Genomic DNA, 27,071 nt, shown 5'->3' with positions numbered 1-27,071 from the left:
CACCTGGTGTGGGGGCTTGTGCCATGGTCTGCCTGAGTGTTCGTGGCAACCGGGTCTGGGGGTTTAAGATTTTGGCATCTGCCTGATAGATCCCGGTGGCTGCCTGGTGGGGTCTGGGTCCCTGGGCTCTGCTGGGTCCCCGGCGGGGGTGGTCGCCCCTGGGTCCCGGGTCGCTGGGTCCCGGGCTCGCCCGGCTAGGGGGTGGGAGGCTGCGGGCGGGCCTGTGGGCTTGCCGCTGATGTCTCCCGGGACTCTGCCGGCTGCTGGTTGTGGCCCCCCGGGGCGATCCTCTGTGCCTCTCGAGGGGGGCGGGGGCCTTCCTGGTTGCAGTCTCCTTGGGGTTCCTGTGTTCTGGGGCAGCGCCTGGATCTCTGGGACTTGGAGCTCGCACCGTCTCCTGCGCATCTTTGGGGGGCGGGCTGTGGTCCCTCACACTCTCTGTTGGACGCTCCTATAGAGAAACCTTAAATAAACAAGCGCGTGTACACACACAGGTGCTCACATGGTGCTCTCAAAAGTATGGGCTTGGGCATGTTAAACACAGGTCTTAAGACTATGGTGGGCACCTAATGCACTGTGATTTATTATCGTGTTTCTTCAGTTAAGCAATGTTGATTATATATATATATATATTTTTTTTTTTTCATCAAGTTGACGCAGTGATAGCTAGATCTTGTTGTATTGTTGTTGTGTCCCTTTTTTGTCCTTTTGTTTTTTGTCTTTTTCTGCAGGTCTAGAAGCAGACTCTTGTTCATTGTTTATTTTTGTGGAAACCCCCCCCCCCCCCCTCCTCCTCCTCCTCCTCTCTCCCCACCTTTTCCTTTCTCTTTCACCTCTGACTCCGTGTCTGGTCGGAATTACAAAGCATTCAACAACAATAACAATAAAGTTTTAAGTATCAGGCGTGACATTAAAAGCAAACGCTTTGATGCTCCACCTGAGAGTAAATCTGTAAGGCTTGTTACCAGCATTCAGACATCAATTCTGTTTGCTTCACAGCCAGACAGGACACAGTAAAAAAAATAAAAAAAATAAAAAAGGAAATAAGACTCCAAATCCTGCTGTGTTGTGCTTTTCTTGGCTGCAGCAGATTTGCCTGTGCTGATCCAAGCGCTTGTGGGCCTTTTTAGTCCTGGGTGTGGCATGCAGTGCATTCATTCCTACCAGACACTACTGCAAATGTATTGATTGAACGGGTTTCTTCAACCTTTAAAGGGAACATTATATGCAAATCTCACCTTTTGCATACTATCTGGCTGCCATGTGGGTCTATACTCCACTCCAAACATGAAAAAGAACATTCATCCATTTCTTGTTACTGTTTGGTTTCACAAACTTTTTGCCTAAAACAAGCTGTTTGAATAAGTCCCCATTTGTGATGTTACAAACAAGCAAATGAGATATAAACCACATCTCATGTGCAAGAGAGAGCTCTACTCCGAGCACCTCTCTGATATTGGAGATTTTCAGCTTAGCTTGAGTGGGGATGGGTGGGCGTGGCCAGCTCCAGCTTGTTTTCTTAAAGAGTCCTGAAACGGCTCATTCTGGAAGGCACTGAAAACGTCAAGAATAAAACTGTTGACATCAAAGCATGTTTGGAAAAGACCATAGAACTATTATCACTCAAGAAATAAAGTCATATTTGCCCCCTTCATTAATTTGGAGGTGATATTTGGATATTAAAAATGAACATGAGCATGCATAATAGGCTTTTATTTACTTGCAGTGGACTAGCATGCTGTCAGCAGATGGGCTTCAGCTCTCAGTGACTCAGCATGGAGAAGTTGTGGAAAGCAAATGAGTAAAAAGAAAATGGGCATGCTCTTAGTCGAGTTTGCCCAATCGAAATGTAAATTAGTTGCACCACTGAGCTTATATTTACATAATTTCTGTGTTAACAACAAGACAACATGACAGGTATTCACAGTAGGATGTGATTCATTATAATGGCCACTGTGGTTTTAACCCACTCTCATGTAATGTATATGGGCTTGATTTCCCCTGCCTACGTTCCTGACCAGTTGTATTATGTTTCTGATTTCTTTTCAGATTTAATTATCAGATCAGAGGAGAGGTGTGTAGACAATATAAAACTCGTCTAACACCTCTATGCATATTTGTGTACGTGTGCCGTATTTCTAAAGCCACAACCTGCAATATCTAATGAAAAAACAATCATGCATTTTTTCCCCTTTTTGTGTAATTTTTGTGTTTTCTCCATTTGGTTTTCTTTCAGCAGTTTTGGAGAATTTGTCATGAAAAGCAATTGTGATCACATTTTGCATTTGAATATACAGAAATTCGTGATTCATAACAGAATTGTAATTTGTGATTAATGCAATCAACCTGCAGCAAAACTCACTCAGATATCCTCTTGCATAAAGTGAGCTTCCTTCCTACATTGAGTGTGTCACTTTAGTTGAGCAGTTTCCAAGCTCTAGCTAGAATTTAAACATTCAAATCACCACTGCTTGTTGCATCCAGCACAAAATGTTGCCAAAAATAAAGACAAAAGATCAATTTTGTGTAAATAACACTTTATTCTGATGGACGGAGAACTGAATTCAGAGTCTTCTTTTATTTCCATGGAGACCATTTCTCTTCTCAACCCATGATCTGAAATAGAAAGTTGTAATTGGTGAGTGAAAATGTTGAAAGCAGGTCTTTTTTTCAAATGTGGCATATCTGTTCTACTGACGTTGTTCATCCAGCTGATGTAAGCAGACACACGGGTGAAGACGGTGGGCTTCCTGTAGGCGTTGCAGCCAGAGGAAGACACAAAGCTGGTCACACCATGAACGACCCACTGACCATTGACGTTGCAGTTGAGAGGGCCACCAGAGTCACCCTGCGTACATTCAAATACGTACACATAGGTGATTGAATTATAATCCCTGACTTTAATCTAAGAACCTTCCAAAGCACCTGTCTCATTCTTCTTTCTCTTTTATCTACCTTTGATCTCAGTCAGCTCAGAGCTGCTTAGTGCAGAGCATGAGTCTGCAACAATTTGACACTTTGTGCAGCTTAAGCTCCAGCTTGGATCATTGCAGCTGACTTATGGCTCTGCTGATGCTGAAAGTTTTTCTGTGTTAGTCCCTGAAAAAAATCTTTCTTGAGATGAAGGGGTCAGACCAGAGCTCAGCAGGAAGCGGATCCATCATTGTGGAGGTGGATCTGGTTCTAACTGCTGCTTCACCCCAAAAGTTCCCGGTTTTCTTATGAAATCAAAAAAGTGGCTCACCTGGCAGCCGGACTCACTTCCACCACCAGCGCAGACCATGGTGTTCTTTACAGTGCTGCCCCACCATCCGGAGCTGGCACAGGTGTTGTAGTCAACAACAGGCAGGTAGGCTTGTTTCAGTTGAGCAGACAAGTTACCACCAGCTGCAGAAATGAGAACAACAAATGTGTCATTTATGAACTCAGAGCGTTTGTGTTTCTGATCATTATTAACCTTGTGAATGATCCCCAACTCACTCTGGGTGCGTCCCCATCCGGTGATGTAGCAGTTGTGGTTGTGGGGCAGAACCTGGTTGGTGGGAGGCAGGCTGCCGAGCTGGACGTAGTTGTTGAGGACAGCATTGTTAGACAGACGCAGCAGAGCAATATCGTACCTGAGACGAAAAGAAAGCAAAGAATTTCAATAAAGACGTGATATGAGATGTCCTTAAATGCTCTTAAATTCACATTTAGGCTAAGAAGCCAAGAAATAATTACAGAAGTCATACACAAAATAAATTAGCAGTGATTTATAAAATTAACTAATGACTTGTGAGTTTTTCTTTTTTTTTCCTGCGGAAAAAATTCTATTGTGCTCCCATTTCATTAAGCAGAGAATCTGGAATCAACAAACAACTCGTCTCTGATTGGCTGGTAACAACGCAACTCTTCCACTTCCTCCATTCACTCTTCTTGCAACGTTGATGTTTTATCTCCACAAATAACACTATCCTGACTGTGTTCCACCTTGTTGTTAAGTTGCTATTGCAAACAGTTAATTTCTACTAGCTGAGATGTGCTCAGCTCTCTCCTGGAGCCGAGCGTTTCCCTGGATGTTTTCTTTCTGCGGCTAAAGCAGGAAAAAAGGTTGGAAGACTGTTTTCACGTTCAGTCTGCACGTGAAACTTAGCAAAAACAAATCTGCAAAGCTGCTCTTTTCCACAAGTTAATCTGGAAAAATGACTTTTTTATGGTAAAACTACTCAGGAAAAAACAGATCCATAAAACTCTGACTTCAAAATGACCTTAGCATGCTCCGAAACATCAAAACACTTTAAAATTGTGTTTGTGATGTTGTAACTAACCCAGCAGCGACGTTGTTGGGGTTCCAGTTGGGGTGGACGTACACACGGCTCACGCTCATGTACTGCTCCCTGCCCTCATGGGAGTTGATGTTGTGGTCTCCAAGAACAACACGCCAAGTCATGGTTCTGTGGCCAAACAGAAAACAAAGGCGTTGTTTCCAAATTGAACCACAAACGAATGTTCAACATCAATTGAAGCTACATGAATTATTTGATTTTAAAATACATCCATTTAACTTCAGTCAAACACAAATCTTCATATTATTTGGAGCATTGCAGATTTTCTGTGATGACCTAAACTCCTACCTGTCCACACAGTGAGCAGCAGTCATCACCCATCCTTGTCTGACCAGGGTTCCTCCACAGGTGTGGTAGAAGCTGGAGCCAGATTGGTACTGAAGGGAAATCTAATAAAGGAGCATAAATCTTTAAAATCTCTCTGGAATAAAGAATTTCAAAACCACCTGATGTAGAAGAGCTTTACTGGATCTGCATGTTTGTAAATACCTGCCAGGGCCAGGAGTTTGGTCTGGCCACCTCTCCTCCCACAACTCTCTCCTCATCCTCCAGAAACCTGGGCTCAGGCTGAAACTCAGCCAGCACTGGGAAAAACAAACAAGTCAAAACTTTATGCTATAGTAGGAGCATTTGGGTTGTGTCTGGAGAATCAATAAGAGCGATGCAGTTCTTACCCAGGGCTGCGAGAGAGGTCAAAAGAAGAAACCTGAGCATGTCTGAGGTCACCTGAAACTTTCTGCTTCTGAGATCCCTGTAATCGACCCTTTTATACCCTCAGGTGGGCTTCGGCTGATAGCGGTGTGTGTGTGTCGTGTCCAGCAGGAACACAAGTCCACCTGTGTTCATCTCACAGTTATCACTAGCTGGGCTGATTTCAGGGAATAGCTGACTGTAATCATTTCCAGTACCTTTCAAAAAAATGCCCCCCCCCCCCATAAAAGGTCCATAACCCACTCAGGGGAATGTTCCAGGACGTAAAGATTACTGCTTATGACATCAAATGAGCACCATCTCTAGTAAAAATTTAATCAAACGTTCACCTATTAATCAGCCTTTGATTGATGGTTTCTTGTACTGCACCTTATGCACTGTAACTGCTCACCCTTTACCTTTTTTTTTTTTTTTTGCAGTTCGTCACTAAATAAACAAATGAGCTGTGTTCATTATCTAAAACATGCAGGAAATGTGCTGGAAGAAGACTCCTGCTCCAGCATGTCAGTTCCATTAGGGGAGCAGTCCAACACTCTGAAGTTGCAAGTGCGGTAATTTGGCCACAGAGGGCGATGGGGTCTGACTGACGTTCATTAATCCTGTTTAGGGTCATTTCAGCACATACTGGCTCAAGAAAATAATTTAGAAATATGACAAAGTTGCAAAGTATCCCTTTAATGTTCGTGCTATTGTTGCTAATGGAAAACACATTGAATTGTGTATAAAATGTGATATTCAAATAAAACTGCCTTTCCTAGTCTGTCTTGCAAAAGGCCAAATGTAACTACTTTCACCGAGTTGCAAACAATGAAGCACATCAGTGTTGCTCTGACAAGTACAATCTTCCTGTTAAAACCCACATTTGAGTGATTTTTAGTTTGCAAAGTCAATGTAAATGAAAGTAGTCTTTGTATGAAAAGTAAACAGGAAGAGAGGAAGTGTTTGATTTGTTGGAGAAAAAAAACATTCTAAGCACAAAATCCTGCTACCATTAACGTTTAGCTGGTTAATGAAATGTGCATCTGCAGAAAATAAGTCTAAATATTAGTAATGGATCAAAACTTGGTGCTTAACCAACATCAATGGGCTTTTAAAAGCATGCACATTAAAGTTCCACGTCATGAACACACACCTGTCAGCCCCAGAGGTGAGTGCAGAGATAACAGGTCCGGCGAGGAGATTTGACTGTGCTGATCTTGCCTTTCATGTTGCAGGTGAAACGTTGTTGATTATTATAGATTAAGATCACATTTCAACGCTTTGAAGAACAACCTAAAAATATTCAACTTTAAGCCTCTGATAAGTATTCATGAGCTTCTGGAGAGCTGAAATCCTCAGAGTGTAGGTTCAGGGCAGCAAAAGATACTTAAGCAGAATTTGGTTTAAGGTCGTAGGAGCTCTTCATGCATCAGGAGAAGAATGAAATCTTCACATCCATTTCTTTTAATAGTCATTTTCATTTGAATGCATATGTCTGAATTTCACTTACTCTATGATTCCTGAGAAAAAATTGTGGTGTCCATGCTTAGCTCTTTGCAGACTGCTGTAACTTGCATTAATTAACCAATTACAGATGAAACTGGAAGAATAAATTGGGATGTGGTGCAAAAGTTCATTCATTTCAGTAAATAAACCTAGACTGAGAGAGCATCTACAGGCTCAAAACCCTTTGTAGGTGTTCTAGATTAATTTGCTGATTATAATGTGACATTTTGAGTCTAGAATTTTGAACCTTTTCACAATTTTCTAGTTTTCTGAGATTTTGAATTTGGGGATTTCATAAGCTTTAAGCCATAATATCCCAATTATAACAAATAAAGGCCTTATTAGTTAAATAACTGAAATAAATATTGCATGATATACAACTTTTTCAGGTTTCACCTGTACTTTTTAATACCACGATTTTGATGTGACGTTATCTGCATAACATGATCAGAGGATTTTTTTCCCCTTAAAACTATTTTATCCTTACAGCAATTTTATGAATTATAATGAAAGTAAATAAAGCTAATATATAAAAGCAAGCCTTACAAAATGTGATCAATATAATGCTCCCACAGTCTCTACTTTAAACATTTATATTAGAGATTATTTCATTTGTAAGGCCGGATTGTTTGAAAAATGAAGAAAGAAAAATTCTGTAACATTTGGTGACATTTCGTCATTTACTGAAGTAAAACCATGAAAAATGAAAGTAGAAGGGTTAATGAAGACTCTGCAGGAGCATTTTAGACATGCAACGTTTATTGAATATCGCCCATCACGAGGTTCTTTGAGTGCTTTTTTCCATTCTTGCCTTATCTAAATGGAAACACATGGCCAGTTCCCACAGTTCCATTCTGCCCTCTATTAACGCCAGAGCTCTTAATGCAGCCTTTTGCCTCTGGTGTTGCATTAACCTATGAACAGGCAACAGAAAAGGTTAGACAGATCTTTTAATTTCACTCTGAAGCTAAGGAGAACAACATTTTTATTTCAGAAACAGCAGGAGTAACAGCAAAGACAAAGAAAACAAAGGCTGCCTGAATACCAGCGTTCAGAGCTGACGTGTCAGAAACCAAAGTCTGCTTCACTGTATCACCCCCTCCTTTATTTTATGTGTAGTGTCCTAAATCTGTCACAGTCTAGCTTGCTGACTGGCGACAGCATTGATATGCTGATGAAACAGGAGATTTTGGAGCATTTGCATAACATTCTAAACTTAAATTGATGCAACTGCATCACACCCTATTTTCTGGCTCTGTCATGATTTGGAAGATCCTATGAAGAGTTGACTGCTTTACCAAAAACGGCATCATGTTAGAAAATTCATAAAAACAAGCAGTAATTTTTACGCTAAGCCAGTTTAGTTGATTTGACTGAAAACGAGTTGCAGGAAAACAAGCAGAGCTGCATCTGATGCAAATGGTTCTCCTTTTTGAGAACTGCTGATGAACTAAAAAAGAAAAGAAAAAAACAGAAAATGTAGCATTAATCAGTTTTTTGAATCTTTATTTCGATCAGATTTTCACCACTGACAGTGTTCATGTTGACTAGTGATCCATGTGATGTCGGCTGAAACGCGGCCGAAGACCATAGACTGCATCCCACCCCAGACCCAGAGCTGTCCATCCCATGAATGCACCAAGTTTTATTCAGAGGGCCATCACATTTTTATTTGTAATGTTTTAATAGATGAGCGAAAAGATGAAAAAGAATGATAGCTTCTAATTTTTTACTGCCTTACAAGAGAAAACAACCATGATTCCTCTGGAGCAGGTTGACAAAGCCTTTCACAGAAAAAATGGTGGGCTTTGTGCTTTCATGAGAAACACACACACACACAAAGTGTTTTATAGGCCTACATTTCTAAAATATGCCACATCTGACAGATGAACAGAGGAACAAACACTTATGGGCTTGACACACCTGGGAGGCGACATCGCCTCTCCTCCATTCATTTTCAATGAGACAAAGCGATAATCTCGGGTCTCCCTCCTACCAAGCGAAACACGAAAAACGTGCGTGTGAAATTTTGCGCCCGTGCACGTGTCGTGCACTGGCGACCCAGCGATGCGATCCCAGAAAGTTGGTTGAACTTTTCATCACTGTCGCTCGGACGAGGACCAATCAACGGAGGTTTCATTCACTGACCAATGAGCGGGTAGGATGCTCACCTCCGAGCGAACATGGAGGAGAAGTTGATTGTTATTATGTTTTATATAGTAAAATCAGAAGTAAGATTTCACATAACTCTAGCAGCACCTTGTGAAACATCATATCTACCACTTTTTTAGCTCTGAACCGCTTAAATAACCTTAATTCCCTCCAACCTGACACAGCCAAGCCAAACAACGAAAGTTTCAATTTCGCCATGGAACAGAACGCGTAGACGGCTTTGCCGCTGGCCGCTGCCGTGGGTCGCCTCCCGTGTGTCAGGTAATAAAAGTGACGGTGACAAATTTCGCTGATCGCGGTCATTTGTCGCCTCCCGTGTGTCGAGCCCATTAGTCCGTTCGTCCATCTGTTTCCTGGACGCTAAACCGACAACAGCCTTCCCCGTCGAGTCAAGATGGGCGAATGTTAAGTGACAGTGTGACGTAGATCTGTCAGGCTTTTCAGATCCTAGAGTTTCACCGTCTGTTTTCTATCAGAAGTTAATGTAGGAGATAGGTGTAGGAGACTATTTTTATGTTCAGTCTGCATGAAAAACTCAGAGTGACTGAATATAATCAGAAATAATCATCATTAAAAAAATTTCAGTGAAATTGACCATTAAAAGAAGGATAGGTGGAAGCTATTGCTCAACTTGGCGCCAGTTGAATAAAAACGAAGACTCGGGTTAGAAATCTTGGTGTCATAATTGATTCAGACCTGAGCTTCACTGGTCACATTAAGGTTTTAACAAGATCAGCTTTTATCATCTTCATCCATTAGCTACACTCAGAAGTCTCTTGTCTATTCAGGACCTAGAGAAACTCATTCATGCGTTCATCTCTAGCAGCCTGGACTATTGCATTGGTCTTTTGACTGGTCTTCCCAAAAAAGCTGTGAAGATATAGCAGCTTATACAGCATGCTGCTGCTAGAGTCTTAACAAGAACCACGAGAACCAAGCACATCACTCCTGTTCTTAGATCCCTACACTGGTTACCATTAAACTACAGAATCGATTTCAAAGTGCTTCTACTAGTTTATAAAGCACTCAATGGCATGGGGCCAGAATACATGTTGGATCTCCTTCAGGTATCTACGCCCAGCAGGGCTCTGAGATCCTTAGGAACCAGTCAGCAGGTAGAACCCTGAGTCAGAACCAACCAAAGTGAAGCTGCTTTTAGCTACAGCTTTTAGCTGCACAAAGGAGTCTAAAGGAAATGCATCTACCAATGAAAAGTACCTTAGTCGTAGTACTAAACCCAAATCTTGTCTGTTAGCATTTCTCCACAGAAATGGTGAAAGGAGTCATCATAATAATCTCAGAGAAAAGACCTGGAGTGGGATTGATTGTTTATTTTTTATTTTTTACATTTAACATGCGGCAGAGACTTTTAAATTTTTCTTAGGATTTTTTAGGGGAAAAAACAAACTTCATGTAATAAAGTTATTTAAATATAAAGTGATTATTGGAAGCTAACAGCTTGTTAGAATTATTTCTGACCACTGCAGCTATTTCCACATTCAACCTTTACTTCTGAGATGTTAGCTGCTGATGCCCGTGATATCTAAGAGACTGTGAAAAATGTTCAAATATCCTAAAATCCTTCGCTCTTAGCTGCATAAGTTTAAAAATCAAGTCAGACTGAGATTGTGCAAATCAATCAAATGCATTTTGAAACACATTAAGCTTCCATATTCTCCAGTTTTGTTGATTTTCTCGCCACCTTCACATTTGGACTAAAATAAGATCTTGCACCTCTTATGTCTCTGCTCCACTGTGCAGTACTGTACCTGCCAAGGCCACGAGGAGTGATAAGGCACTTTTTCACCTCCCACTGTTCTCTCTACAGAGCTGCTTCCTCTGAAGCTGGGCTCCATTTCAACAAACACCAAGAAACAAACAAATCACACTTATAAAAACACATTTTAACACATTGAACATGATTAACCCTTTCATTTATTGTGTTTTTTTATTGTGAGTCATAATCTCTCTGCAGCAAAAAAGCCTTGATGTTTCTTTTTGTTTGTTGTGAGAGTTATGAATAGCAGAAAAAGCCAAGCCAACTTTATTTATGACACACTTTAAAACAGCAAAATTGACCAAAGTGCTAACAAAATAAAGAAATGTATCAGACATCCAGACTCTAATCTCTTCAGGGCATTGTAGAAGAGATTTTAGTGAACAAGAATGCTCACGCTTCAGTGGGACATAAACCTGAATGTCATCAGCATACAGATGGAAAGCATAGTTATGCTTTTTGAAGCTTAAGCCCAGTGGAGACAGTTAAAGAGAGAAAAGCAAAGGACCAAGAACTGAGCTCTGCAGAACTCCACATGAAAGAGGTGCAGAAAAAGTAAAACCCTCTAGGCTGACAAAAAAATTGGTGTCCTCAGCTTGCTTGACAGGACTCAAAAGTACACCTCTAGCCTGTTTTAGACTTTATCAACATTTAACCATTATTTGAGACAACATGCTCTCACTGATTTCACCAACTAAAATCATTTTGTTCTGAGAATGTCCATCTAGAAACGAGTGTTAAGCTTTCATTCTTCTTTGGACACACTTGTTTTTTCCTGATTTTCATGGAATAAATCAATAAATCCTATTTATGAACTTTTCATTTTGGGGGAGGGTGGTTTGATACAAAATAAAATAAGATTTGATTAGAAGAAAAATAGGACTCTGCACAAAGTTAAATGAAGTTTATTGTTGAAGAGACTAGACGGGTGAGTGGGTTTAGTCGATTTAAACATGATCAAATCTGCCTGTCATCCGGTGTGTGCTGCAACACCTTTTACAGGATCTGAAAATAAGAATGAGTAAACAATGATTAGGCTTCAAAGAGCCGCAAACTTTTAAAATACATGCAAAGTAATCTATTTAGTGTTATAATGAACGAGATGCACTAACTGAATTCATCCAGTCGATGTAAGCAGACACACGGGTGAAGACGGTAGGCTTCTGGGGAGCGTTGCATCCCAATCCAGACACAAAGCTGGCAATACCGTGCACGTAATACTGACCATTGACCTGGCAGTTCAGAGGGCCTCCAGAGTCACCCTAAAGGAAATCAAATCAAGACTCAAGTTTGCTGCACAGATTAGAAAAGTTGTCCTATTTTTGGAGCAGAATAAAACTTTCTGGACAGTATGGACTTCTAAAACGACTCACGTTGCATCCGGCCTCGGCAGCGCCACCAGCACACACCATGGTGGTTTTCACGGTACTGCCCCACCAGCCGCTGCTGGTGCAGGTCTTGTGGTCCACCACAGGAAGGTAGGCCTGTTTGAGCTGAGCAGACAGGCTGCCACCAGCTGGTCAAAGAGACATGAAATCGAAGCATTTAGCTTTGAAGAAAAGAGTTGTAATCAGGTTAGACATCCCTAAGTCTTACTGGAGGTGCGTCCCCATCCGGTGATGTAACAGAAGTTATTGTGAGGCAGAATCTGACCGGAAGGAGGCAGAGAGGCCAGTTGAACGTAGGAGTTCAGGGAGGCATCAGATGAAAGTCTCAGGAGGGCAATGTCATACCTGAGATTATAATATAAATGTAAATGTCATGAATGCTAAACATCTAAAGAGAACATCTTTGATTTAGGTTTAGACAAACTAACACTGTTAACCTTTCTAAAACACAAACATCAGCACAACACTTAGAAAAGACTCCAAGAGGATGTCCTCACCCATTAGACAGTCTGTTGGAGTCCCACTGGGGGTGAATGTAAATCTGGCTGACAGCAATGATCTGCTCCCTGCCACTGTTGACATTGAGGTCATGTTCACCAAGAATAACACGATATGTCCTGGAGCTCCTGTAGTTTAAGAGGAAATCAAAGACAGTTACAGTGTTGTGAGTTAATTGGTGTAGCTTTAGACAAAGAATAAAGTACAAATTAAGAAAGGCAGCCTTATTTGTATAGCACATTTCATACACAGAGGCACTTCAATGTGCTTTCTATTAGTGAGAATAGCACAAACACAAAAACAACGTGACAGCACAAATAAAATACAAAAAAATGTTATTGACTTAAATCAGAAAAAATACTAATTTAAAGGGTGAGCAGGTACAGTGCAGAAGGTGCAGCTTAAGAAGAATTCATTCAAAATCTGATGAATAGGTGAACATTTTGATTTAAAAGTTACTAGAGTCGAGGAACAGTTTAGGTCATTAGGAAGCTGATTTTATCTGGGTGCAACTAAGAGGTTTTCTTAGACTGAACTCATTACTTTAAATTAATTTTTAAATGAACACATTCAAAACTCGTCGCAGATATAAATGAGCCAGTGAAGTAAATTACATTATTACTGTAACGGGCTTTTGAGTCACAGAAATAATAATAAAAGAAAAACTATGATCAAAAAGGAGCAGAAGATTTTTTGTAGTTAATAAGTAAGTTACCCATCCACACAGTGAGCAGCTGTCATGACCCAACCTCTACGGACCAGACTTCCTCCACAGGTGTGGTAAAAATTGCTGCCAGATTTGTACTGGAGAGAGATCTGGGGAGAGAATGGAGTGAGTTTTATGTGTCAATCTGTTAGGGTCATGTCTCATTTGTTTTTGTTTTCTTCACGTTTACTGTTTCGTACCTGCCAGGGCCAGGAGTTGGGATTAGCAATCTCACCTCCAACAACCCTCTCCATGTTGTCCTTTAGGAACCTGGGCTCAGGCTGCAGATCAGCCAGCACTGGTTCAAAAAACACAGTAACAGGCACGCATTACCACTGGTGGCTGGCAGGAAGTCAGCTAAACGTGACACACAAGTAAACACAGATCAGTAATAGATGCTTGTGTGCAGTCGTTTTCTTACCCAAAGCTGCGAGACTTGTCAAGACCAGAAACCTGAGCATGTTTGCGTTTCGTCAAACCGTTTCTGCAAGGAAGGAACTCGTCCATCTGTCTTTTATACCCCAACTTGACCTTGAACAGGTGTGGAAATTTGTGGCAGTTTTTTTTTTTATTCTGACAAAATCTAAGAATGCACCTGCGGTTCGTCTCACACACTGTTATCACAGTCAGCAGAAGCACGCCTCTGGCACAGGTCAAGAATGAAGAATGTCTCACTCAAAGTGTTAGAAGTAAAAAAAAAACGTGAGTCATGGCAGCTCAAAGGGTGAAGAAGGGCATTTATGAGTTTATTCTGGCTTTTAATGCTCACAGATCGGGACGGCTGCTTCAGGGAAATCAACATGTTTCTTTGCTGTAAAGATTATTCGAGCAAAAGTGTAAAAGTCATGTAAATTATTACGATAATCATCCTGTTAAATGTTATGAACAGTCGTGACCTCCAGCATTAATCCATACAGTCTAAAATCATTAGAAAATTCCCTAAAATGAAAGACCTGATGTAACAGATTTTAAGTTCCTGGTAAAATGTGTCATAACCTTATCTGTGATTCTGGTTAAACCACCAGTCGTGTGAGGATGGGAAAACCTACAGCTGTGGGTCTGGAAAAGTACCCTCAAATAACACATACACAGGAATAGGTCATTATGTGTAAACTGATGCATAGTAACAGTTAAATGTATTTAAATGCAAGTTACTAAGAAAAAAAACTGTAAAATGTGCAAATAAAATTTGCTTGACTAAATACTTACTTAAGTGCAACTAGTTTTCATGCTTTTTTCTAGTAAAGTTTACTAATTAGATTTTACAGTGCAGAACTATTCTATTTTACACAAATAAATATTGTAAAAAAATATGCTCCAAAAATATTTTGGGGGGAGGAAAAATTATGATTTTTATTTTATTTTGCTTTTCTATTTGTTTATTAAACAACTAGTATGAATACATTTGTCAATTGACCTCTTGAGTGGAAATTTTAAACATAAATGTTTAGTTAGGGGTACAGTAACAGTATTTTTATGTTAGATCTCTGCAATTAAATTAATTATAAAACTAATTTTGTGCTCTTTACAAAACAGATTAATGGATATTTTAGATTTTTCTTCATTGTAGTCTGTGTATTTGAGTAGTCAATCAGTTTCACAGCCCAACACTAGAGGGGACTAAAGACTAACAAACACCTGACCATTAAATACACACACACACACACACACACACTAACACACACACACACACACACACACACACACACACACACACACACACACACACACACACACACACACACACACACACACACACACACACACACACACACACACACACACACACACCATTTTATAATTTTTCACATGATGCTGATGATTAACTTGTCTGCTGTAAGATTTCTACATCCAGTCTTCATGTATGTAAACAATAAATGGATTTTTTAAAGGATGAAATAAAAACATTTAAACGTACGTCTACATTCCCAGGTGAAGAGATAAAACAAACAAAAGTTTCTTATACTGACCTCCATGACATTGAATAATAAATCTTATTACCTTATTATTTTAAACATTATAATATACTTTTAAACAGTACTTAAGCCCTTGCTGGTCAAACTGATATTTCCAACAATGAGGTTTGGGGACAATGGGGAGGCCTCTGATGTGTCCATCTTTTGTAAAGCAGCTCCTAATTAGACAGAAAGTCATTAAAATGGTATGGATTGTGGATTATTGCCTTATCGGGCTATTAAAGAGATAGCCATGCAGTCTGGTAATTGAGCTGGCCCCTTGACACAAAGGGAAAAGGTCCTGATGCTGCGAGACTTCCAACAACAAGGGGTACCTCGCTTTCATCATTTTCTCATAGAGCATCTTCATCCCCTCCGAACTTCTCGTGGACCCATCCGCCAACCTTTTTCTGGCAGAGGCATAAATCAAACAGCGAGATCAAAGACAGGAAGTGCTGGGGATGTGTTAATTAAAGATGTTGGTTCTAGATATAGCTTCCTCTCATTAATGAACAGTCGATTTGGTTCCCATGAAGATGTCTTACTCACGCAGTTAGGAAATTGTGCTTCCAAAGAAATGAATGGGATGCATTGATCTGGCCGGTGATAGAAAGTTGCGGAGTTATCGTAGAGTAAGAGTTGATTATGCCAACAATGTTTGAAAAACTGTTGTTTGAGTTAAAACTAAACATTTAAATAAATGCATATGTCTGCATGAACATTTACTTTGACTGTTAAGTGCTTTTATCATCAGGCTCTCTCTGCATATCCTAACATTATATAAAATCAGCTGACCTGGTGAAAATGTGAAGTCATGTCTCATTTATTTGTTTGCCATTTAAATTTTTTTGTTTCATTTGTTTATTTATGTCTTTCTGATCATTCCTGATCATTCACTAACTGTGTCACACTGGTGTTTAGTGCCACAAACCATCCATTCATCAATCCTTTCATTCATCCATCCATCCACCAACCCATCCATCCATTCAGCCATCCACCCATCCATCAACCAACCCATCCACCCACCCACCCACCCACCCATCCATCCATCCATCCATCCATCCATCCATCCATCCATCCATCCATCCATGCATCATCCATCCATCCATCCATCCATCCATCCATCCATCATCTATCCATCTATCGATACACACATCCATCCATCAAGCCTCTCTTTCTCTTTCTCTCTCTCTTTCTCTCTCTTTCTCTCTCTGTGTTGCATGAGGAATAAAATGTCTTATTTTTTTACTCTCTGGAGGCAGGCGTTGCAGATTTGCAACGTTAAAACCTACCTACCTGGTTACTCCACATACGTATTTCATGAACATTTTTAAACTCAGAAGTACCCCTGAAGGACTTAGTTGTTCGTCCTTTTATCAAAACTTATTTTGAGCCTGAGAGGGTTAATGCCCTCTATGATTTCCTGTATTTTTATTTTCTATTAAACAAATGTCATATTAGACAACACATCACATTCCATGTAAGGTCACATCTTTATAAAAGATTAACTGGAGATGCCTGCCATGCGGATCTTATTGTATTTGTGTTATTTTCACACCCTCCTTAACGACAACTAACTATTCTGCTTTGATTAATTTATTCCTGTGGTGTTTTTGTTGACAGGAAAATGATTTTTTATTTGTCTCACTTTTTCCTACAGGCCAGCGATCTGTGTAAGTATCCATCAGTGCTGCGATGCTTCCTGCAGGGTGACAGAAGTGAAACTGATCCACTGGGCTGCTTGCAAACTTTAATTGCAATTATCCTGAGATGAAAACAATCAATACATCTGCATATCTCTGTTACTCCAGTGTCTAAACCAGCTCATTTTTCTCCATTCTCCTGCTGGTCTCTATTTATTTGGCTAAAGAAGGTGCCACGAAAGTGGCAGGGTGATGTGGTTAAAGTGAGCAGGGCAGGATGGGGTGGCACTAATTTGCGGCTGAGGAAAAATGATCTGCTGCGGTGATGTGTGCCTGATTGATCCTGCAGAGCATCACTCATCCATCTCTGTCCTCATCCTGCTGCTGCTCTCACCCACAGCTCTCGCCGGGTCTCTCTTCCTTGGTTTCAGCGTTTGCTGTGTTTCCTGGTTTCCAGGTTTCCAGCCCTGAGTTTGCAGCAGTGATTGGGTCAAGTGGAGCAGAAAAGGAGTCTCTGCTCCAAATCTCCTTCGAGTGCTTGAGGAAAAAGGACTGATGATTAAAAACGAATCAATCATGTTTCCGCATCTTGCCACACTGCAAACTTCAATGCATTATCCTAACTAGTGATGGATTATAAAACTGAAATAAAAACCTAATTAGAGATACCAAAACAAAAATGAAATTAAATAAACAAAAAGGCTAATTAAATAAAATTATCAACTGTTTAGGAACTGGAAAATGAAATGATTTAAAGCAATTTCTGAGTCAGTGAGGAACTGCTTTGTGATGTCTTTTTTTAATGAGTTACATGTTTACTATGTACCTTTCACTGGCTGTCAATATGAGTCTTCAGCAAGAGAAGGAAGAGAAAATAACTTCATAATCCTTAGCAGAATTTAAAGTGTCAGTCAGTTTGCCTGAGTGTGTTGTGATAACACCAACTTGTTCATTTGCAGACTAATGTGTCGGTGCATAAATTACTGAGCTCACTCACGATACCACCGCATTTTATTTCACAACACGAAAACCTTCAAAGATAGCAAAAGGTAAAGATTGGGCCTTTTTGATGTTTGAGTCAATAAACACGACTCTGATACTGAACAAATGTCTGATTTCTGAATCTATCATGTATTCTGTCAATCTCTCTTTATCACTGACAACGGGAAGCACTAAGAGGGAGAGAATGCAATCTCAGAGCTTCACTGGTCTGTGCAATATTACTTTCATGCATGACCACAGATTGCATTATGAGTGGATATTAGAGAGGAGAGAATTAACTTGGACCTCCGTAATTTGGAACAGTAAAAGGAAATGAAGTGCTCGTGTCATGAAATGCCTGCATAATCAAAGGTAAATGTTTAACATGATCATCAGCAGGAAGACAAACGCATCCGTCTATCACACGATGCACAACTTGTTGTTGCCATTAAGCGAGTATTACGGGATGAGGTTTAATTTAACATGTTGCCATGCTACGGTCTCATAATGGTGCACATCCGCTGAAATTGCACATTCCAGGGAGCAGAATCCAATTGCTTTTCATCTGTTGCTTTCCTTGGAGGTGCACGCACAATTTCATTTTGTTTTACTAAAAATAAACACGGATTCTCTCTTAAAGCTGGTGAAAAAATAAAGTGACGAGCTTCACTCAGCTCTTGGTTTTGTATTTAATTTTGTCACACAACGATAAAAATTTACTTTTTTCTTCCTCATGAGGTCACCAAGCTGCTTTTTAATTCATGGAGAAGAAAATCTTTAAATGTCTATATCAATTATTTGCTCTTTTATTTTAATTAAGGTCTGACTTTAACAAAAACAACAGTATTCGTGAACGTGTTCCTTTCAGAATTTGAACATTTCAATTGTTTCTAGACGGGAACTCTTTGTTGTCAGCAACTGAAAGTAATTGCTGATTAAAATTGTTTTTATCATCACTTCAGGATGAATATGTTCCTTTTAAGTCAAAATTCAGACTAGGTGCCCTTTGTGAAAGCACATATCTCATTATTGCAGGACACGATACAATTTACTTTAGCTCTTCTCTTAAAAACAGCAGAGCAAAGTGCTGTAGGGCGTTTGAGTGAGGCCAGGATGTGAATATTTAATTAACTGTTAATGAAACAAAGTCATTAGGATTAGCTTATTCTTAAGTATCATTTAAAAATAAAAAAATCTGCACAATGGAGGAAATGTGTACAAGGTGAAGTTATTGTGCAGTCTTATAATGAGGATTCAGCTGCAGACGTTGAAAAATAACTCAACAACGTGACGAGTCAGCACCAGTTGTTCTGGTCATAAAAATTCATGAAGCTATGGAAGCGTATGGCCAAGGCAAAAAATATCTCATAATCACAAGAATACAGAAGAGGATTAGGGACGCTGAAGAAAAATTTCTAATTTTTATTTCAGAATTCACTTTTTTTCTCAAAAGTCAGAATTTTGAAAAAAGTCTGAATTCTTTAAGTTTTCTTTTGTTTCCCTCTTTTCAGTGGCACTAATTATCTTCCTTACAAGTATGATTTTCTTTGTAAAATGATATAAATCTTGTTTCAGCAAGAAATATTCTCGTCATTACGTATCTTGTGTGAATAACAAAATGGCGATTACATGTCGTGGCGTTCTACTCAGAAAGAAGTAGCTAGTTATTCCAGTTGTTGCTTAACTTTTAGGTGCTATAGCACCACCACAATAAAGTGGAAACACTGCCAAACAACAGTGCACCTACACTCACCATCTCTGTTCTCTGTTGGCTCTACCACACACACCTTGTTGCCAAGGAAGCATACTGACAGCTCTTCATACTGAGAGGTTGCTTAAGTACTGTATAACCGGCACATAACACCAAAGCAACCACAGATTTCCAACAAAAAAGGACATGTCTAAAGTAATATTGGGACATATTTTCTATGCATTTAATTTTATTATCGTTACAATGTTTGAAAGTTTTTAAATGCGAAAAGGCAAGAGCAGGAAGTCAATTTTTATTTTGAAAGTGGCACCTCAACTAAAGCTACCATTAAGTTGGGTGGACAAGAAATCTAAATAAGGGCTGTCTTCTCCATTGTTTTCAAAGTGGAAGATGATCTGACCAAAGTGTGGAGGAATAAATTATAAGTTACTGCTTCTTCAAAAAAAGCACAAAGAAGATCTTTGACTCTGTCATATCTCGCTGTTTTTTCTAGACGAGATCCAAACATCCCCGCGAAATGCCGGTGTTTCACCATGGTGTCATTATTATGAAATATTGAACACGTTTTGAGAAACTGTATCAGGAAAACTATTTTTATATGTTGTCTACAAGACAGTTTAAAGCAAGCTTTAGAATACGTCAAACCAACGCTGTTACAAGATACTGTTTCTACATGTTTTTTTACCCCACACTGATGGTAATGATCTTCCATATAAAGCAGTGATATATATATATTTTTTCATCTCACATTCTAAAACATAAAATGAAAATGTTTGATTTCCTCACATTGGTTCTGAAAATGAATCTGCCCGGGAGTCAGAATATTCTAACGGCACAACATTTCACTGGATTTGCTTTGTGACTTGATTTGATGTCACAACATCGGTCGCTATATTACCATCTTTCCAAACATCTTCCAATACTCATCTGGGATTGAGCAGGTGGGGTGGGGGTGGGGTGGCTGTCAGCGTGCTAAGTTTGTCGAAGGTAATTCCAAAACCTTTTCTTTCTGGGGGCAGAGAATCAATCTTACAGCAGAGACTTGACGCTATATCGAACTGGTGGCACAGATGAATAAACCCTGTTCAGATGCAATCAAGAAAACTAAAAGGTGCCAATAAACAAGTGATGAGATGACAGCACCCGTGTGTCGATAAATAAATAGCCTGTAGGTTGTTATCAAAGTGGCTCAAGATATAATGGTTTGGCTGCTAAAGAAAAGCTCTAAATAGACGTCAGAGTTTGACAGGTGTGTGTGTGTGTGAAACTTGAGAATCAAAGAAAGAAGAGTTGTTTTCTATCCAAATAATCACTGCTTTATTATTTTTGAGTAAAAATGAGTTCTGAAATGGTTTGCTTACAAAACATCTGGTATTGTAATGATTCCAGTACATCTAGAAGATCTACTCCAAGAAAACGGCACATTGCATCCTTTGAGAAAGAAGGCATCAAAGACAGCTGCATCTTAAAGAATCACAATAGAAAAAATCTAATGACTGACTCCCCTGTTGTGCATAAAAGTGTCTTTGAATGGTGATGATCATTGCACACTAAGGTAGTAGGCATTTGTCTGAGCGTGCACCTGCAGAAACTCATTATCGGATCTAATGGCCATCTGTCTACAGAGACCTTGTCTGTCCACTTCTGATGATGTCATCTCCTGGACCAGTTCCAAGGCAAGAAGCAGGTTCTGGGTCTGGATGTGAAAGAGACTCCAATCATCAGGGTTAAGCACCTCCTGCTCCCTTTTGTGTCCTGCTGCCCAATGATAACTTAAGAAGACTTGTCAATGGGACCCCAGAGTGCAATCTCATCTCCTGCCAACTACACTCTCAGATGGTTGGCAAACTGCACAGTGCTGGCCGAAGGAAAGGCCCGCTTTCATGGGCAGAGCTGAAAAAAAGGAGCAGATACATGTCAAGAAAGGGGATTGAGTAAACAGATTAATTATTGACGATCTCACAAACGCTTATGGAGATAAACTTCTTGTTTTCATTGAGGACGAAGTTAAAACTAAATCCAGGTGCTCCATTCTAAACCCCTGTGTGTATTTTTAAATTAATTTATGCTGACAGGGATTGAAACTGTGTGCATTATTTAGCAGTCATATCAAGTGATGTTAGCCAGATGTAAATGTTTTTCTTCCCTTTTTTTAGGACAGGTAATCTCTGAGCATAAATGCAAACATGTAAATTCACTTCATTATGGCTTTAATTATGTAAAAATAGTTCTACAATTTCAGTCAAATCTTTGCAGCTTTTGCATTTCTAGAAGACAAACCTGAGGTTCAAGATTTCTGCTGATTCTAACAGGTTTAGCAAGCCTGCGCATTACAATTTCTACTTGTATTTAAATTTTAATGCCCACTTTATGGGATTTCATCTAGTGCACCAGATAAAGTAAAGACCTATTCAGTAAGTAAAAGCAAAATGCCTTTTTTAAAACTCTCTATGTTTCTCCTTGTGGTTTCCAAACAAGTGAGTGCAAAACTTTGTAAAAAAAAAATGCTACTGGTATTGTCACATGTCCCTTATAATAGCTAATCTGGGGTAAATACACAACAGCTGTTATCCAGATATCCCACCTACAAATGAGATATTTACTGTGACATCAAACCCACATGTGTGGAAGTTAACCTCATCTAACCAGGACTCATAAATAAAGCACCAGGACTGGTGATTAATACAGGGATAGAGTCTTAATCGATACTGCCACATTTTCACAGTCAATACTCTGGCAAATAGCAATTATGGACGTGTTATGAACAATTTCATGGGTGAGCTCTCCTTTGCTCTTGGCAATATGGTTTCTATGACAGATTTGGCACTGGCTGCCTCGCGACACATCTGCCTTATTGCCTGCTTTTGGCTCGGTAGCTGCCTCTGACATATTTCAATGTTCCATTCAGCTGCAAAGAATTGGTCAGAGCAGAAAACAGATCCGTAAAAGCTTGTCTGCATGTGTGCGTGTGAGGGCATGCATGCAAAAATGAGTTAAGCTGTATGTGTTTGGTACAGTAGCTGCACACTGTATGGCTATAATTAGCTCACAAACGACTGGTTAATAGGTGATACTTTCTGGCTGTGGCATTAGTACAACTCTGTGACAAGTTTAAAAATAACTTTTTGTTCTTCTTTTCAGAGATGCTACAATAATGTCCGGGGGTCACAGGAATTACCCAATAATTACAGTTTTATATTTCAAAGAAAATAATGTAATACCTGTGAAAATTTGTTTAAAAAACTGTCTAAAAACAATTGAAGTCACCAAAATTTTACTATTCAGTTTTCTGCATTAGCTTTGAAGAGCTATAAGCATATTCACATATAGCCTACGATAAGCCCATTGCACAGTCTTAAGAATAAAGAAAGCATGAGAGTGACTTAACCAGAACTGTATTTTTTTTAGAAGTTCTACTCATCGTTAATTTTACAAAACAATCAGCTTGCACTGCTGCAGAAGTGGAATGCAGCCCTTGGTAAAGGTCAACTTTACTCATATTTTAAATCATTTGCAGTGGTCTCTGGAAGGACTGCCTTGTAAGTCATTCTCTACGGGGGGAAAAAAAGCTCTGATGCACCTGTTGGCAGTAGAAATGAGCCAGCTTAGAGCTGAGCTAGACACCAGGTTTTTAGAGTCTTACTTCCTGATATTTGGACATCTCACCTCTGATTGGCTTATAGCAATGTCACTCTACCATTGACGCTGTTAACTTTGCAACGTAGATGTTTTGTCTCCTCAAATAACACAAGCCTGAAGGAGTTTTACCATGCTGTGAGTTACTAATGGTTAGCTTCTACTAGCTGAAATGTTCTCCTCTGTTTTCTGGATGCTAAAGCCTGATTTATGCTTCTCCGTCTGCGTCAGTGCGGAGACACGCAACACCATTATCCGTTGTTGCGTAGGGCTCCGGCAGGCACGCAAGTACGTATGGAGTCGAGCCCACTTTTTTAAACATCCGTCGAACGAGACGGATTACGCAAGCTTGTGATCAGTCAGGACGCCGCTGTTGTTTACAGCACCGCCATTGCAAAGAGAGTCGAGGATAACAAGCGGCAGACACGGAGAAGCTTGAAGAATACCTCGCGAAAAAACTCTAAAAATATGAACGTTTCATTCTCCTGTGACTGGAGGAGTGAAAAGATGCGCAGCAAGCGTTTTATTTGTGGACGGAAATGACAGGAAACGTGGGTTTAGAGGTGGGGAGCGCATGAAGCGGTGGGAGAATGAGAGACAAATATGTCCGTGTTAAAAGTCTCTTATATACAAAAAAAAAAACACAATATAAACACACGATCTTGGACCGATACATGACAGGATACCACAGAAAAGCGCTACGCCCTCTGTGGTCCTGCCGGGCAATTGCTTTGCAACACTCTCCAGGAGACGGAGAAGTATAAGAGCAAAACGCTTCCGTCAATCCGTGCGTGTCTGTCCCTTGCGGAGCTGACGGAGATGCATAAACCAGGCTTAAACCAACAACAGCCTTCCCCTTTGTTAGACAAGAAGAGTGAGACTGTGAACATGAAGTGACAGTGTGATGTAGATCTGTCAGGCTTTTCAAATCCTAGAGTTTCCCCATCTATTTTCTAGCAGAAGGTAAAGCAGGAGCTAGGTGTAGGAGACTTTTTTTCATGCCTGCATGAAAAACTTAGTGACTGATTATCATCAGAAATAATCATTCAAACATGTTTTTAAATGAAGTTCGTTTTTAACATACATGCACATGCACTGCTCTTTCAAGTCCAAGCTTCTGCCATAAAAAATGTATATCATAAACACTTTATTTTTACTAAAAGTCATACAAATTTTTGAAATATAAAAGAAACAACAGTTTTAAGAGTGCCTTCACACCAAAGGTAAAACATTTGTCTTGTTTATTCAGCGTTAGTTTCCATCAAACAAGTGAAGTTGCATGAAAAAAACTAAAACAGGTGTGAAAGAGCAAAACAACCATGACACAAAACCTTTATAAAATTAAACTAAATGAAGTAAAGAGGTTATATGTGTTTTGCAGTCTGTTGGTTTTGTATTGAGGGTTCCGTTTTTGGTATGTGGCTCACATGTTTAAGTGGTGCTGTTATTTTCTACATCACTTTGTTAGGCTGTTAATTATCTTTACTATCCGTTTTATTTTGGTAAGCATGTTTTTTTGTCACTTTTTGCACATCTGTTCTAGACCCGTCGTTAACTTTTTATGGGCCTAATTTCTGTTTTCTTTTCACCAGATCCGCAAGATCTGTTTGATTTCACGTTACCTGTTTAAGATTACTTTTATAAATTTGATTTTACTCTAGTTTTGTATGCCTTTACTTCCTACAACCTGCCTGCTACTTGTAGAATTTGGATCCTATCCAACTTCAGCTGTTTAAAAGGGAGTTTTTCTTTCCACTGTTGCTACATGCTTCCTTATGTGAGGGTTGCTGTAAAGACACCAACACAACAAGTTAGTGACTCGATGCAATCGCTGGTTTTCTTATAGGAAACTTTATTTGACAGCATTTAGCCATTATCTGGGAAAACGTAAACATGCATTGCATTTCTAATTATGTAAAAATCTATTTTTGTGTTTCTGATTTGTTGTTTGTCCTTTTCAATGCCAGATCTGAAGTAATAACTTGTGTAATGTTGCTTACTGACTAAAACTATTTTGGAAATTAAATTTGCCCTTCATGCAAAAAATAGCAACGTAAACATGCACAAAGCTTAATAAAGCAGATTTTTTTTTCTAATGTGAGCAGGCTGACAGCAGGGCTGCCCGGAAGCTCATCTGAGTCACCTGGAGGCAGTGACACGATTTTTAGTCATAGTTCTGTAGGTCCAGTGTAAAACATGCTGTCCTATCCTTCCTCTCTTGTTTGGGACGAGCTGTAGTTGATCCAGGCAAGCCGCCGCCACCGCAGCTGATGTGGTTTTCCTTTAAACGCCGACTCTTTCGGACTGGAGCCTTTTCCTTCATCCAGGAAACCTGTGCAGACTTTCTTCTCCTCACAAGAACGTAAATGCGGAATCTAAATATAATCGGGGTGCTTCTTCTCTCCGCATTGTTGTGAAGGCAGTTCGGGGGAGGGAATGAGTGAGAGGCAGCCGAGCAGAGGCGCACCACGGCAGCTCTCAGACGGACTCATCTCCCCTGTGATGCAGCTGTGGATCCGGGCTGCGGGAGGAAAACCCGGGAGCACGAGCCGACCGTCGCCTTTCAAACGCTAACAGGCCAGGGATCAGCGGCTGCTTGGTATTCTGCACGTGTTGGGTTTTCACAGGAAGCGCTGGGAGAGCCATGTCTCCTTCCTAATTCTCCTGTTTTCACCGCTGAGGTTTGGACCAAGAGTTGTTATTTTCCAAACCCTGCGTAAGGGTTCGGTTTGGATGTGGAGCGTGCCACCAGATACCAACTCGGCTGTGTTGCAGAAGTGTGTTGGAGGCATCCGTCCATGCGCGCTCCACGGTGAACCAAACTGAGGCATCAGATAACCCGTGCTCCCTGCAGCATCTGGACTATTAGGAAATGATGTTCTGATTCCTCAGCTTTTTTTGGCCGGGTGTCAGTGTCGCAACATCCAACACGGACTGCATGAGGAATACATGCGTCGAAGGGCGTGAACTTGGCAGCCGCTAACCTCCCCCATAAATAAAGCATCTATATAAAAGCTGTTCTGTTTGTTCTGCTCTTTCATCTAAACTCGTAATAATGGACATGAAGGCGGACTCGGAGGACATGGACTACAAGCGTCCGGCTCCCATTGAAGTTTTCGCCACCAGGTCCACGCTCCACGGCATCTCGCACATGTTCACCTACGAGCGGAAGTATGTGAAGCGCAGCTTGTGGATTGTGTTTTTCCTGGCCTCGGTGGGTGTGCTGATGATGGTGTGCGTGGACCGGGTCCAGTTCTACTTCGAGTACCCCCACGTCACCAAGCTGGATGAGGTGGCGGCTCCGATGATCGTGTTCCCCGCCATCACCATCTGCAACCTCAACTCCTTCCGCTTCAGCCGGGTGACGCGCAACGACCTGTACCACGCAGGGGAGCTGCTTGCTTTGCTCAACGGCAGGTGTGTACCCGGGACACCTGTTGGTGTTTATGTTAATGCTCTAACAACTCCCACTTTAACAGCATGTTTCTGTCAACCAACATTCAGCATTTAGACCAGTGGTTGTCAGGGCCCCACTGCGGGTCACCAAGATCTACACAGAAGGTCTTGAGGTTTCCAGACACAACTAAAATTGAAAAGCAATTTCTGAATCAATATTTAAAGCATAATCATTACAAACTCTCAACTAAATTCTCACAAATATAGAAGAGAAACTCTAAATATGCGATTGTGGCACAAACGTTAATTTCAGTAATCCATTTTAGACTGTGAGACCATCTAAAGGCTCAGGAACCCTTTGCAGGTTTTTTGGATTAATTAGTGGATTAGAGTGTTGAACCTTTTCACAATATTATAATTGTCTGAGATTTTGGGGTTTTCAAATAGCCATAATCATCACAATTATAAAAAAGGCTTGTCATATATAGATGTGTGTGTAATGAGACAATCTCATATATTAGATTCACCTTTTAAGCTGATTTGATAAAAATAAATGAACTTTCATTTTCACCATGTTTAAATTTTTCGAGTTTCATTTGTATTATATATATATATATATATATATATATATATATATATATATATATATATATATATATATATGATATGTAATATATGAATATGAGC

General features: G+C 40.1%; 3 protein-coding genes across 3 annotated transcripts in view; 1 reads left to right on the top strand and 2 right to left on the bottom strand.

Annotated features, from left to right (window-relative positions):
* Positions 1-2,520: 2,520 nt before the first annotated feature.
* On the bottom strand, positions 2,521-5,135 carry LOC107385387 (elastase-1). The gene is made up of 8 exons (XM_015959226.3): positions 5,000-5,135; positions 4,815-4,909; positions 4,614-4,714; positions 4,308-4,433; positions 3,481-3,617; positions 3,245-3,387; positions 2,699-2,848; positions 2,521-2,616 (listed from the first exon to the last, which is right to left on the bottom strand). The coding sequence occupies exons 1-8, from the start codon at positions 5,037-5,039 to the stop codon at positions 2,605-2,607; spliced, it is 804 nt and encodes a 267-aa protein (XP_015814712.1). The 5' UTR covers positions 5,040-5,135; the 3' UTR covers positions 2,521-2,604.
* Positions 5,136-11,359: 6,224 nt separating this feature from the next.
* LOC107385386 (elastase-1) lies at positions 11,360-13,596 on the bottom strand. The gene is made up of 8 exons (XM_015959225.3): positions 13,484-13,596; positions 13,263-13,360; positions 13,072-13,172; positions 12,356-12,484; positions 12,067-12,203; positions 11,844-11,986; positions 11,583-11,732; positions 11,360-11,475 (listed from the first exon to the last, which is right to left on the bottom strand). The coding sequence occupies exons 1-8, from the start codon at positions 13,521-13,523 to the stop codon at positions 11,467-11,469; spliced, it is 807 nt and encodes a 268-aa protein (XP_015814711.1). The 5' UTR covers positions 13,524-13,596; the 3' UTR covers positions 11,360-11,466.
* A 12,309-nt stretch (positions 13,597-25,905) lies between these two features.
* asic1b (acid-sensing (proton-gated) ion channel 1b) overlaps positions 25,906-27,071 on the top strand; it is a 279,883-nt gene continuing 278,717 nt past the window's right edge. Inside the window, exon 1 of the mRNA XM_015959216.3 lies at positions 25,906-26,405. Coding sequence (XP_015814702.1) covers positions 26,044-26,405 — 362 coding nt within the window. The 5' untranslated portion in view covers positions 25,906-26,043. The remainder of the gene's footprint in view (positions 26,406-27,071) is intronic.

The sequence above is a fragment of the Nothobranchius furzeri genome, chromosome 3, assembly GCF_043380555.1.
Source record: "Nothobranchius furzeri strain GRZ-AD chromosome 3, NfurGRZ-RIMD1, whole genome shotgun sequence".
Lineage (NCBI taxonomy): Eukaryota > Metazoa > Chordata > Actinopteri > Cyprinodontiformes > Nothobranchiidae > Nothobranchius > Nothobranchius furzeri.
The sequence above is the reverse complement of the archived record's forward strand: the minus strand, read 5'-3'. Positions and strand labels throughout refer to the sequence as shown.